The sequence below is a fragment of the Tupaia chinensis genome, unplaced genomic scaffold, assembly GCF_000334495.1.
Source record: "Tupaia chinensis unplaced genomic scaffold, TupChi_1.0 Scaffold000302_1, whole genome shotgun sequence".
Classification (NCBI taxonomy): domain Eukaryota; kingdom Metazoa; phylum Chordata; class Mammalia; order Scandentia; family Tupaiidae; genus Tupaia; species Tupaia belangeri.
The window spans coordinates 110423-124841 of NW_006159792.1; the positions used below are offsets into that span (position 1 = coordinate 110423).

Genomic DNA, 14419 nt, shown 5'->3' on the forward strand with positions numbered 1-14419 from the left:
CGCTCACCAGAAAGACAGAGAGACAGAGAGACAGAAAGCAAGAAATCACCCCCCAGGGGGGATGGCCACACTGTAATCCCTTCTCCTCCATTCTCCTCTTGGGATCTTGGGCACGCATGCACATGCTCCCGGTGTGAGTTTAAGCCACCGGGTCGGGGACTTGAACCGCCGTCGACTACATGGGAGTCCAGCGACATAGCCATTCCGCCAACTGCTGGCCCCCTGAGACTCTTTTAGTAGGAGGTCTTTGCTCCAGAGCTCCCTGCTGTGACGTGGTCAGATTTGCGCCACGCCTGAGGTCCTCTCTGCAGATCCTGCTCCCTCCCTTTCATCTTCACAGGTGTGACCCGCTGGCGTGACACCGGCTGCCTTCCCGACGCGTCTCAGCACTGCTGCCCAGGAAGCCGATGCAGCGGTTGGCTCAGGAGCCACAGGGAAGCCGTCTGTGAGCTGTGCGTGCGGAGGCTCTGAATTACAAGGTGTACACAGCTTGTTCACCTAGACAAGGTTCCACCACGAGACCCTGTTTTAGTGCCCACCTGGCTGTGGTGCAAAGTCCCCGTCCCACACACGGTCACCCAGGAGTGAGGACCTCAGAACTCGTTTCCTTTTTTTTTTCTTTAATAATTATTTATTTAATTTTATTAATTATTATTATTTGTTGACTTGACCAGAGAGAGAGAGAGAGAGGGAGAGCAAGAAAGTGAGAAAGCAAGGCCCCAGGTTCAGGACTCGAACCGCGGTTATCCATGTGTGAGACCGATGCCTTCACCACCATATTGCTTGCCGGGCCCCGCACCTTGTTTCTTGAGAGAGAAAGAGGAAGGCTGGGATTTTTCCTGATTCCATACTAAAACCAGTTTATTTTTTTAGAGAGGTTTTTGGCTATAGGGCGTGTGCGCTTGCCAGACAGAGAGAGACAGACAGAGATAGAAAGCAAGAAATCACCCCCAGGGGGGGATGGCCACGTCGCAATCCCTTCTCCTCCATTCTCCTCTCAGGATCTTGGGCACGCACGCACATGCGCCCGGCTTGAGTTTTAAGCCACTGGGTCCGGGATGCAAACCACGGTCGACTACGTGGGAGTCCAGCGACATAGCCATTACGCTAACTGCTAGTCCCACTCAAACCAGTTTTTATTTGAAGATTTACCTTTTCTGCTAGTGCCTCTCTGGAAGGCGAGCTCCTTCTGGAAGGTTTTCCCAGACGCCATGTTTTACAAACAGCAGCCACATTCACATAGGGGTCAGCATGGACAGTCATGAGGCAGGTGGGCTTCCTCCCACCCCAGGAAGCCATCACGGCAGGGGAGCTGAGAGGTGAGGAGGGTCTGAACCCTGGTAGGCCAGGGGACAGAGCGGAGGTGGGGTGGGAGCGGAGGTCAGATGGGGATGTGTCTTTGGGTGGCCCTGAGGTCACCAGAGTGAGGTGAAGAGTCATTAGTGATCTCCGGGTGGATGATTTACTGAGCTGGGGCCCAGGAGGAGCTGGAGGGAATTTGGGGGAGAAAAGTCACTTCAGCTCAGCTTCTTTGGCTCAGGCACACCTCTGGGGCTTGCAGAGGCCAGGTCCCAGCCGGCTCTAGTTTTCTTTAGTTCTGCTTGCAAAGGCAGAGAGCATGGCCTCCCATCAGGACCTCGCCTCCCCGGGCCTCTCTGCGGGGCTCTCTCCAGCCCCTTGCCCTTGGGCGAGGGGAGCCTGCTGGGGCTCCCGGGCCAGGCTCTTAACACAGGAGGGACTTTCGGATGGCCCACAGCCGACAGCCCCGGGCCTCCACCTGCCAGCCTCTGTTCTCAGAGACAGCATCACCGGCTCTCCGGACTGGAAGGGACACTGGAGGTCAGCCACTGCAGCCTCGGGTTGGCGTGTTCCGGCCGTTTCGATAATTCAAGCGTTCCTCCTTCCATTGTGTGGAACCCATGATCGGCTGCTAATGAAGGGTCCACCGTGGGCCTCCTTCCTAGGGAGAAGCCCGCTGGGCCCTGCATTTGTGGGCCAAGCAGTGAGGGACATGACAAGGCCGGATTTAGGAAGGCGAGTTCTTTTCGTCCTTCACACTATCGCTCCGAGAGTGGTCTCCATGGTTACAGCAGCTTCTCGGAGGTGTCTAGATTTTCATTTCTGTTTTTCCCCCTAAATGTCTAATTTACGAATAATCTGTTTAGGTAGCCTGCTGGACAGTTTCTGCATGTATATGAATATCAAGAACTACGTATTTATATTCAGAACCAAAAAAAGTAGGCTGATCGGCATTTTTGGTACATTTTTTTTTCTCCCACTATAAAAAGAAATTAAGATTGACTTTAAAAATTTCAAGTTAAACAAGATTCAGTGAAAGAAACGCTGCCTTCGTATTCTTCAAAGGCATGTGAGCCATCGCGGGGCTGGAGCTAACCTAATTATGTTTTCTTTAATGTGAAATAGCTCTCTACCTGGCATCCCATCTGCATCCCGCCACCACGTTCAAGTGGCTGGGACATTGATTTTTTTTTTTCCAGGGCTCCCTTTGAACATGAAAGTGTTTCTCGCTCCCCCCTTTTTCCTTCCCCCTTCTGAGAGCCGTGATAAGAATGGATCGATAATTACATTGTCGGATAAAAATGAATATAAATTTTATTGGAAAACAACACGAGCAACGATGAGAGGAAAGCACACTCCACAGCCGCCAGCCCACCCGCGTGGATGCGCGTATCATGAGAAGAAATGACCTCTTCGGCTTCCCAGCCACTGTTCCAAATGGGGGAACATGACAGGCCTCATAGGCCCCCGGCGTGGCCCAGATCACGCCACCTTGGAAGACTGTGCCAGGAGCAAACGACAAAGTGGCGCCATTGTTACCTCTGGGTTTGCTGCGGGCAGACCGAAACGTTCCCAGATTAATTGGTTTTGGAAACAGTGTTTCTGTTGGTCTGGCTTGGACAACTCCAGGCCGCTGAGAAAACTTCTCTAGTCTCCAAGTCCTTGGAGAAGAGGAGCACTTTCTTGGCAACGTTCCCCTCCTGCTTAAGAACAGGAAATAGGTCTTTCTGTCTAGCCGAAACCCTTCATGTCTCAGTTCGTCTATTTACCTCCTAATCTGGGCAGGCTGTGAGGAGCTGCCCTGATGGGACAGTGTAACCTACGGGGACTGGGGACTTACAATGACCGTCATCGGGTTGCAGACCAGTCCCGCGGTGCTGGCTGCACTTCTGAACAGCTCAGGGAGGTTAACTGCAGCTGTGAAGGGCGCCTGCCCACCTGTCCCCACCCTGGGTGCCACCGCGCTCTGCCTGCGGCCTGTGGGCTACCCTTGGGGACCTGACTGCAAACGCGGCTGGCCCTGATCGGTTTCACTCCTTCACTGGCCTCTTTCTGGGTCAAAAACTCCTAATTGCGATCACGTTTCACTTCTCACCGTCCTGCAGACCCCAGGCTTCCTTCACAGATCGCGCGCGGCAAAGACGCGCTCCGTGTACACGGGAGGAAGCTCCGAGAACTCACGAGAAGGCACCGGGTGATGTAAACGTAAAACCTCAAGAGCATGTTTGGAGTTGAGAGTAAAAGCCCTGGTAGGCTGCCCGCCTCGCGGGTTTGTAGCGCCGGCAGCGTCGCACCTGGGTCGCCAGGGGGCGCCCGTGCCATTCCATCGGCTCCCGGACTCCTCGGGCGGGAAACAAAGGCGGGGATTTGAATGAAGCCTCCAAGACGCAACCCCGAATTTCTAGCCTGAGCAGCATGCGTGTAAAAATTCATGAAGATTGGATTTCATTTCATGTATTTTTACTCCAGTGGAAAGAATGCAGGTGACTGCCTGCGCCTACAGCTGCTTTTACACACGCGGTGCCGGGTTGAAGGAGGGCGGAGCTTGCAGGTGGGGGAGTGCAGAGGCCGGCGGTCCTCCGGTGCTGGGGACAACTCCTGCTGGGCGGGGCGGCATCCTCTGCAGGCCCCAGAGCGTATCGATTCGTTCTAGTGCGTATCAGAAGGCACGTCCTTCATTAACAAGTCTCAGCGGAGCTGCCTGGGCAGCCGGGCTGGGTCTGGGGAGCGACGTGGGTCACGGGAGGCGCTTACTGTTTGCACCAAACACAGCACGTTTCTTTCAGCCGGCACAGTCAAGCCTGTGAAAAGGCGCGTGGCAGGGTGTTAAACCCCCTTGTTCCCTGTGTGGTGCAGGGCAGTTACACCTTCCGGCCTTTGTCTTTTCCAGGCGTGAGTGACATGGTTGCTAGTGGCCTGGGTGGCAGAGGCAGTGGAGGTCACTGCAGGGTGTGCCCCTTGTGCCTGTAACTGGGCTCGGGGTCAGCCCGTGCTGGGTGGCAGTGGGGCAGGACCCTGGCCCCTCAGACAGGCCTGGGGTGAGCAGAGGTGACTGCCCCTGACGGTCTACTCCCCTGAGCTCTGGCGGGGGGCGGGCTCCCGGTACCCCAGCATCTGGCACAGCACCGGCATCTCGCAGGTGCCCTGTGAGCACCTGATGCCTACAGGGAGGTGAGTATGGGCGCGGAGGGGCGATGAGCACGGAGCACCAGGCTGGACGGGGCATGGGGAGCATGGTGGGGAGACAGCTGCTGGGAGGTGCTGACCCTCCGAGATGGAGACAGTGACACAGACGGGGGCCAAGGGGTGGCGGGGCCAGGCTGGCAGGGCCCAGCCAGCACATCCGTGCCCCAATGACTTAGCCTCTCTCCGTCCTTCCCTGTTCCTGCCCTTGCTGAAGCCAGCCGGCCCACTGTTGCCATAGCAACACCAGCCCCAGGCACTCTGAGGGCCAGCTGGGCAGCCGATGGCCCTGGCCAGGCTGAGCAAGCAGGGGGCCCTCAGCTGTCCCCACAGAGGGTGGGACCTGAATGGGAGGGCCTCTCTTCAGAGAAAGGGACGGAGGGAGGTGGGTAGGGGTTCTGCTCAGGGACAAGTACAAAACTGTCCCCGCGACAGGTGGACAGTCCCCAGCCAGGCTGTATGGTAGGAACTCCGGGGGCCAGGCAGAGCCCGCCGCCATCATGCATTCGGTCTTTATGTAGGGCTGTCCACGAGGAGGCTTCAGAGGGGGCCCTGAAAGACGGAGGAAGGGGCAGGGGCCTGGGGCGGGGCTCCAAGAGGCCACCGCAGGCCTCAGGCTGGCCTCCTACCCCGCAGGCCCTCTGAGGCAGAGTCGTACCCCTTACCCTCAGGCCGCAGGACTGCAAAGGTGGCCCTGCACCCTCCAGCTCCCACCTTGCACGCCCAAGAGTGGATGCTGGCCGCTCAGCACTTTGGGCTCCCGCCCAGCTTTCGGGTGGTCACGCTCCCTGTGCTCGGGAACCGTGGGGACTGGCCTTGGCCAGCTGTGGGCCAGCAAGCGTCCACACCTTTATTCTGGGGCTCCTGAAGAGCAAGAAGCAGCTAAGGGAGATGCGGCAGGAAAGCAGACGGTCAGGGTGGGGAAGGGTCACAGCCTGCCGTGGCCAGGGCCCAGGCGTGGTCAGGGTCACTGTGATGCCCCTCGAGAAGGGCTCTCTGATGAAGGGTGACAGCCTCGCACACTCTGTCCCTCTCGGGCGTGGGGAACGTGCTACACACCCGGAGAAGAGCTGGATCCGGCAGCGTTCCCACTTTCCCACGGCCACGAGGCCGACGGCAGCAGCACACAACATGAGGGCACTGGGGCTGGGTGCGGCTTGCGGCACCTCGGATTCACATAGCACCTTTTTCTTCCAAAGGGCCCTTGCCTCTGTCCCCTGGCCATGGCCGTGACCGAGTGAGGCCTTCAGGGCACAGACACAACAGCCCTGAGGCATCACAGAGCAGGGAGGCCGGGACAGAGGCCCAGAGCGATTCCGGGCAGACTCCATGGCGTCCACTTCCCCTGGGCACTCCGCGGCAGGTCTGGCCCGGGCCCTGTGGCCAGCCGCGGTGGGCCGGGCACTCACTGGGCGTTCACTTGGTACTTGAGGATGTAGGAGTAGAAGTTGTGGTTGGCGTTCTCCAGCACCATGACGTAGACCTCCTGGCAGCCGGCCGTGCTGCAGCTGCCCTCCCAGTAGCCCTCGCGGTTCAGGGTCAGGGGCCACGTGTCCTGCCCTTTCACCAGGGCTTTGGCGATGCCGTGCAGCTTCAATTTGAACGGGACGTTCCGGTTGGCAGGGAGCACTCCCGACAGGGGCTCCAGCAGCTCGTTGTCCTGGCCCCAGTTGCCGAAGCTCTCGGGGAACACGGGCCAGCTGACCTTGGTGTTGGTGCAGCACAGCAGGTAGTTGAAGACGAAGACGTAGTTGCCTGGCTCCTGCCTCTTCTTGACGAAGATCTTGAGGGCAAACTTGCCGGCATGGGGCAGCTGGACTTTGAGCTCTGTCCGCTTCTCCCGGTGCAGCTGGAAGATGTAGCGCCGCTGCGTCTCCTCGGTGATGGGCCCGTTGTCCCCGTGCAGGGATGCCAGCACGCTGATGCCCTCCTCCACGCCGAAGCTGACGGAGCAGCGCCCGTCGGTGGTGTGGATGATGGGGTCAGGGTGGGAGGGCTTGGCGATGCCCATCTGCTCCGAGAACCAGCTGGGGCCCACCGGCTGGTGGAGCTCGGCTGGCAGCCGCACGCCCAGGTCCACGTAGTTGCACTTGAGCGTGTACTCCAGCACCGAGCTGTAGATGTCAGAGCTGCCCTTGGCGAAGATCTGCAGCTTGTGAGTGCCCAGGGTGGGCGGGTACACCTCCAGCTTCATGCCGTCCTTCCGGAGGCTCAGCAGCCCGTGCTCCTGCTTGCCGTTGAGCATGAACATGAACAGCGTCGGGGCGCAGCTCTCCACAGTGATCGTGGCCTTCCCGTTCACTGTGGGGACAAAGGAGGGGTCAAGCACGCTGGTCCCCAGTGTGCTGTGCTGCACCTGTCTAGCTCCGGGCTCTCTGGGGGAAGGTGCTCAGACATGTAGCGTTTGCCCATTACTCTGGTGTAAATACTTTAACCACCATCGGCTTCAAGCAACCGAGATGACGTCCCTGCCACGCTGTAGAAGCCAGCTGCAGCGCAGCACTGCACGGGTTATCCTACCCCTTACATGGTCCTCTTAGAGAGCGGGAAGCTGGGAAGTAGGTGGGGGGGGGGTCTCAAGAGAAATAGCCCAGGTGTATGTGCTTACCCACCCATTTGGTTCATGGTAGCTGAAGTTTGCCTGAAGCCTCAGCCTGACCCAGAGCAGGGGAGAGGGCCGAGGGGTGGAAGGCACCACCTCCTCCAGGCCTCAAGACACTTCCTCAGCTCCTGTTCACGTGACATCAGCCACTGCCACATCTAAACATCTCCTTAAAAACGAGTTGGAAGAGCTTCCCTCCGGGGACAGCTCAGGGCATGAGGCTGGGTGGCGTTCTTGCGCCTCCCCGCCCCCACACCCCATGCTTCCCTCTTAGGCACGTCTTAGCCATGTGACTAGAGTGGGACCAGAGTCAGTGGGGTCTCTTGCACCCCTCCTCTCTCTGCCTCTCTCCTTGCCCTGCCATTTTGTCTCCTTCTGTCCTGGTCGTTTTCAGAGACAGGTGGTCAGCTCCCTGGTCTTTGCAGCCCATAAAGACTCTCCTGCCTGGTCCTCCCTGGTTCCCAGGACCACAGGGAGGGCCAGTGGCTTCTCTCTGGAGCTGGCCATCTGCCCCTTGTCCCAGCAACCTTCCTAGCTTGTTCAAAATAAGCATGATGGAAGGAGACTGGTTGCCGGCCCATGCTCATCGGAGCCTCTCCCAGTCCGGGCTACGCTGCTGTCACCGAGGAGGCAGAATGCCGTCCTGCTGGGCTCTAGGACGAGTGCCCCCGACACTTCCAGGCTCATCTGTGGGATGGGATGCACCGGCTCTGGGCTGCTCAGTTGCTCCGTTTCATTCCACGCCCCCCTTGAGGACGAGAGACTCCCTCGGACAGCCCCTCCCCCCGACTTCTTGCTGGGGCTTCTCCATCGCTGGAGGGCTCCCTGCCTTCTCAGACACGGCCAACTCCTCCCAAACGCCTCCCCAGGCCTCTGCGCCCCGCCACCTCTCAGCTGCCCCACTGTCCCTGTCCTACCCTCCACCTCTCAGCTGCCTCACCCAGCCTTGTCTGTCCACCTCTCAGCTGCCTGCAGTGGCCCTGTCCTCTCCCTTCCACCTCTCGGCTGGCCCACTGGGCCCGTCCGGCCCCCCTCAGCTGCCTGCAGTGGCCCTGTCCTACCCTCCACCTCTCAGCTGCCCGACCCGGCCTTGTCTGTCCATCTCTCAGCTGTCTACAAGCCCTGTCTGCGCCCCTCCACCTCTCAGCTGCCCCACCCAGCCTTGTCTGTCCACCTCTCAGCTGCCTGCAGTGGCCCTGTCCTACCCTCCACCTCTCAGCTGCCCGACCCGGCCTTGTCTGTCCATCTCTCAGCTGTCTACAGTGGCCCTGTCCGACCCTCCACCTCTCAGCTGCCCCACCCAGCCTTGTCTGTCCACCTCTCAGCTGCCTGCAGTGGCCCTGTCCTCTCCCTTCCACCTCTCGGCTGCCCCACTGGCCCTGTCCGACCCTCCCAAGTCCTCAGTGGCTCCCTAGGAAGGCTTCTCAGCTCGCCCTGCAGCCTGGTGCTCCTCCCCTCTGCCCTCCGCTGCTGTCCCTTCCTCCCTAGACCAACGGCGGGTTCTCTGCGCTTCGGAGCTACTTTGTCTGTGCTCTTTCTTTACCACCTTAGGCCACCCCACGTAACCTCTGTAGGAAAGTGACTAAGAGCAGTAGGCGGTCTCAGCGCCCACAGGGCGTCCTTGGTTGCAGCTGGGGCGGCTGCACCTGTGCCTCCCCACTCCCCACTCCTAGTTGTAACCCTCCTGTCCCCTCATTTCTGAACTGCAGCTCTGTGGGTGGCAGTGTCTCAGCCTCGGACAGCTTGTGGCCTCCCTGTCCCCTTTGGCATCAGAGGTGGAGGCGAGCAAGTCTTTCCCAGATCCCTGTGCAGTTCACCTGGGGTCCTGGAGCACCACGCAGCCCTAGGGCCCTCACGAGAATGTTCCCTGGTCCCTCCTGGGCTACTTCTTGGGCCACAATCAAACTGGAGATCCTGACTCAAACAGAGAGGGCCTCCTGGGACCCCAGGGCATTCTCTCAGATCCTCCATGCCCTGCATGCCTCGAGGTCTTCTGCACACTCGTACCCAGGCCCGCATGAGGCCCCACTGTAACTTCCTGACTGCAAAGAAGTCCCTGTGCCTGGTATGAGGGGCCGGGCTCCGGGTCTAGCGCTGTGGCCATGGGTCTTGTGGAGCCATCTCCTCTGCCTCTCCCAGGCCCCAGAGTCTGACCGAGGGCTCAGCAAGGTGGGTCAGCCCAGACATCCCCACCTCAGCAAAGGCCTGCCCGTCTCTGCTCCCAGGGTCTCCACAGGCCCACGGGGGACGCAGAGTCCCCTGGGGGACCGTCTCCCAGCCTGGCCCTCCTTCAGGGCGTGTCTCTGTTGTGATTAGCTATGGGAGCATGGCCGTGTCAGGCCTGTCCTCTCTGCTGGCCCGGGGCCCTTGGGAGGGGACCAGCCTGTGCTGCTTCCTGCCATGTGACAGTGCCTGGCCCAGGGATTTCCGCGGTTGGGCGCGTCAGGTAACTGGGAAGAACTGTGCCCCCAGGCCTCTGCAGGCTTCCCTGACCCCTCCTTGCCCTTCCTCCGTATTCTCCCATCTCCCCACCTCCCCATCCTGGCGCCCTCTTCCTGCCCCTGCTTCTGCCCACCTCAGGGTCCCTATCTGCTTCCCTCCCCTCCCCACCCGAAGGCAAGGAACTAGCGTGAGGAGACTGTAGTGCATACTTTGAACATGCATCAGGTTTCAGAAACTGGGGTTCGTGTTTCTGTGTCTCTTAGAAAGGCACTCCACTCAGTGTCACTGGTCGGCAGTGGCCGTGGCCTGACCGACCGCCCTGTGGTCAGTGGCCCACCACGGGCTGGCCAGGCTCTCCCCAGTTGTGAGTGCGGAGAGCGCGTCTCCCAGGGAGCAGCCTCCTGTGGGCACCTTGGCGGGGCTGCCAGGAGTTGCAGGTGTAAAGAGCACGTAGGAGCTCAGCCGCCTGGGTAAGGAAGTCACTGCGAAGCCGGAGGGCACGCCAGCTGCTTCCGACTGGGGCACCTGTGCTCCCTGGCGCCGCCATCCCCTGGCAGTGTGGCGTAGAGCTCCTGTAGGCCACCCCATGTTACTGGCCCACGTGAGCCCATGTGTCCTGTCCTGGGCCTGCAGAGACCCTGAGAGCAGAGACGGTGCCCACAGGGAGTCCTTGGTTGTGGCTGGGGAGGCTGTGCTGACCTGGCACTGAGACCCGGACCAGGCACTGGGACCTCGGGGGGCAGGGGGAAGGGCCCTGTGAGTCCCACGGCCACAGTTCTGGACCCTCGGCCTGGCCACCAGAATGCACACACACACCCAGCTGCCTCCGTCCCCTGGAGAGGCGGCCACGCTGTGTCCTGCACTGTTCTACCCTAGGGACGCTACCTGAGAAAGGCTGAATCTGGCCACCTGGAAGGATTGGGCCTTGAGCATGCTGAGTTGAGCCCTCACCTGGGGGCACTTGGGATTTTCGGGGGGCTTACTGAGCCCCCTCTCTGCTCCATCGCCCAGAACACACCCATTCCCGCCTCCTGGCTGAGCCCAACTCCCAAGACCAGCTCGGTGGCCACGCCCCTCAGGAAGCCAGTCCTGCCCTCTGTCCTGGGAGACCCTGCGGTCCAGACCTCTTTGTGAGAACACACCACAGGGGTCTGAGCCGCGGGGGGCTTCTGGGCTGGAGCTGAGCGCCCTGGGGCCCAGACAGCTGGGTCCTGCTGGCAGCTGAGACTCATCCAGCTCTGGGCAGGCTGGTCTTGTATCCAGCCCTCGGGTGAGGAGACCTGCAGCCTCTAACACCTCCCCTTCGCGGTTCGTGCTGGTGTGAGGGGGCCCCTGTCCCTGCAGTTGTGACCTGTGGCACCTCCGGCCCCATGGCCTGACACCGCCTAGCAGCCCTGTAGACCCAGGCACTTGGGGAGGGCCTGGCACGGAGCTCGGCCCGGGCCCCAGGCAGGCTGCCCGCCTTGCACTAGGCCCTGGGTTACCTGTCCGGATGACGGGCGTCTCGGGGCGCGCGCTGAGCATGCCCTTGTTGTAGAACTCGCTCTTGTGATACATGCTGCTCTCGAACTGCCTCAGGGACTGCGGGGGCTTCAGCAGCTGCCAGTTCTTGTTGTCCGGGAAGTGGTCCTCGATGAACAGGGCGGGGTGCGTGAGGAAGTAGAACTCGTTGTAGCTGTGGGCGAAAGCTCGTCAGCAGTCGGGGGTGAGCAGCCTGACCACCCGCACCCCGTTCTGCAGGGGGGTCACAGCTCTGTGGGAGCTCTCTTCTGGGGGTGCAGCCATAGGTAGGGTCCCGCCACACCTGCCTGGGAAGAGGTACCACCTCCAATCCTGCTGTGGGCACGGAAGACTCCTGGGTGGCCACTTCCAGAAACTGGAACCAAGGCGGGGTCTGAGGGCCGCCCCCCCCCTTTTTCTTTTTTTAGGTTTTTGCCATTAGGTGCATGCACTTGCCAGAGAGAGACACACAGATACGGAGAGAGGGAGAGAGAGAAAGCACCCCCAACCCCCGGGGGATGGACAGACTGCAACCTTTTCTCCTCCATTCTCTTCCTGGGTTCTTGGGCATGCACAGACAGGTGCTTGGCATGAGTTTCAAGCCACTGGGTCCGGGACTCGAATCACAGTTGGCTATGTGGGAGTCCAGAGCCTTAGCCACCAGGCCACCTGCCGGCCTGAGGCCCCTTCCAAAAGAAGGCCACCATCTACAGCTGTGGCCTGCTCTGAGCACCCTAGGGTGTCCGGAGGAAAGGGGCTCCTCCAGCTTTCAAAACCTAACAGAAATCTGAAGGGTGCCCATGCTAACCGTGAACCAGGTGCCAGGCAGCAGAGCTGTAGACAGCGGAGAGACAAAACGCCCGAACCCACTACCTCCACCCACCCGCCCTGCCTGCCTGTGAGGCTTTGCAGCAGGGCCCTGCTGTGACCAGAGGGCCGGCTCCCGGCGGTCGGCGATGGACATCAAGACAAGAATGGGGGCTCCTGTGGACATGGGGGAGGCTTCGCTGCACCTGAGGGGTGCGTGCAGAGGAGCGGAGGTAAAGGAGGTGTCTGACCGTGCTAGCCCACGTGGGGGCACGTGTGCACCTGCGGGGGTGTCCAGTTTAAGCTGCACGTCAGAGAGAGCAGCTCCTTTTCCCGAATGAAGCAAAATTGGCACTGATGGTGCCACGGTCCATGAAGAATACTGTGCACGGCCTTGGGTTACACCAGGGCTGGTCAGTGCCCGGAGGACAGAAATGCCCCAGTCCCTGCTCCCCAGCCACGGGGCCCCACCATGGCCCACAGTGATACCGTGCCACCCACACTGGCCTCCCTGCGAAACTGGCCCTTTCCTCGGAGACGGGACGCGCTCTTACTCAGCACGGAGGACAGGGAGCCTGAATCCAGCTCTGGCACCAGAGCCTCAGCCTGACGGGGGCCCACGGGTAGCTGGGAAAGCACCCCGGCCTGTCTTCCTCACCGCGGCCATGGGCTGTCTTCCTCACCCATGTGGCCATGGCTATGTGGGAGGCCAGCGCCTTAACCCCCAGGCCACCTGACGTGCACCATGGGCAGGCCCTGGAGGGGTCAGTGCTTGGGTGGAGGGAGCAATCGAGAGCCAGAGGAGGGACTTAGGGTGGGTGACGCAGGGTCCGCCACAGCTGGCCCGGAGCTGACTCACTGCAGAGGCCGCTGGGGCGGACAGGGGCCCCTGGCTCCCCTTCCCTCCTACCTGTCTCCTTTACCCTGTGGCTCTCCCATTTCCGGTGCCCGGACCCCGCAGAACGCAGACTTGTACTTACAGGAAGGTGAATTTGGAGGTGGTGGTGTCCACCAGGCCGCTGCCCCAGGTGCTGTCCACCAGGTGCCATCTCCCATCCAGGTACACGGCGTTCCAGGCATGGTCGAACTCCCCAGAGAAGCTCTGCCCTGTCCGGTAGCCGAAGCCCTTGGAGTAGCCGGGCACTGATATGCACTGCACTCCAGCGATCCTGGGGAGGGACAGGGTCCGTGTGTGCCCAAGGCCCCAGGCATCAGCTGTCGATCTGCCCTTCTCTGTCTCTACAGTTTGTTTCCTTGTTTATTAACGTGTGGCCAATTAGCTGCACACACAGAGTGAGGACGGCGGAGCAGAGCCACCTCACGGGTCTGCCATGCGGTTGCCACGGGGGTTCCTGCTTCTCGTGTGCAGTGCATGGCTGCTGTGCCATGGAGCCGGGCCCTGTCCTTGCTCTTGCCTCTCACACCCTCATCTTCACAGACTCGAGGGCTTTCCTCTCTGGGGACCAGGGGGCCAGGGCTGGCGGGTCCTGCAGGTGCAGGCGGGCCACGGCCCCTGCTGTCTGCTCCTCCTTCCAGATGGTCCAGAACGTTCTGACCTGTCTCTCCCCACAGCGCGCTCGACACTCTGGGAGCAGCTCTTCAAAGGAAAAAATCTCATGGCAAGGATGAGGGTGGCTTCAAGAACATGGACACCGGGGAATGGCAAGGACGTGAAGGAAACCTACATGCAGGGCGTGAGACAGCTTCTGGGGGAGCCAGGGCACCTCACGACCCGTGGCAGATGAATAGGCCAAGGTGACGTGTAGCTAGTGTGAGGCTGCAGAGGACAGTGGGCACCCCCACCTCCACTACAGCCTCTGCAGGTGTCCACATGGGGACCCAATGGCGGGCAAGCGGTGCCTCAGGCCCTGGCCCACAGGATTGGCCACTGCCAAGACCACCATGTCAGACCTCCAGACATGGTGCAAGAGCCGCCATGGCACTGTGGTACACTACAGTCACTCGTTGGCCACAGTCCTGGAGTCCCCGCAGCTGTCCGGAGGCGAGCAGACACGCCGACCAACCAGCCTGAGCGCCAGGCTCCCCTCCGCAGTGTGCTTGCCCACTGCGACCACGCTGGCACCACTTCCTGGGAACCCGGCAGCGAGAGACAGGTGCAGGTCACCTCTGGAGACCATAACAAAACAGGCATTTGGCGCTAAAACTCTGAGGGGAGGCCTGTGGTGTGGGCACTGCCCAAGGCCAGAGCAAGACCCCTGACTGTCCCGCCGGGGCCAGCTGGCCTTCCTTCTTGGCAGCCTTGCCCCGTGTGACAATTGATGGGTGGACAATGTGTGGACAATGACACTGCTTGCCTGGCCGAGGGGACCTGCTGGGCCTTTGTGGGTTTAGGAAAAGGCTCCCCTTCCTCAGGGCATTTTGCTGTGGAAAACGGCTCGGTGAACACACTTGTGACCTCGCAGGTGTGCACGGAAGGCCTGGGCCCGTGGAGGCGCTTCTGTGAGCACTGCACGACTGCCCTGTCCCCCACACGGCTGCTGCCCAGTCTCCCGCATGGCTGCCCGGTCCCCCGCACGGCTGCCCCATCCCCCACACGGCTGCCCCCCTCCCCGCACCGCCGCCCCC

At 60.8% G+C, this 14419-nt stretch overlaps 1 protein-coding gene across 2 annotated transcripts in view; it reads right to left on the reverse strand.

The window, feature by feature from the left end:
• Positions 1 to 4879: 4879 nt before the first annotated feature.
• Positions 4880 to 14419, reverse strand: part of KY (kyphoscoliosis peptidase) — a 77961-nt gene continuing 68421 nt past the window's right edge. For both annotated transcript variants that reach the window (XM_006150855.1, XM_006150854.1), the window contains 3 exons: positions 12814 to 13002; positions 11011 to 11201; positions 4880 to 6783 (listed from right to left, as the gene is read on the reverse strand). In XM_006150855.1, coding sequence (XP_006150917.1) covers positions 5888 to 6783; positions 11011 to 11201; positions 12814 to 13002 — 1276 coding nt within the window. In that variant the 3' untranslated portion in view covers positions 4880 to 5887. The remainder of the gene's footprint in view (positions 6784 to 11010; positions 11202 to 12813; positions 13003 to 14419) is intronic.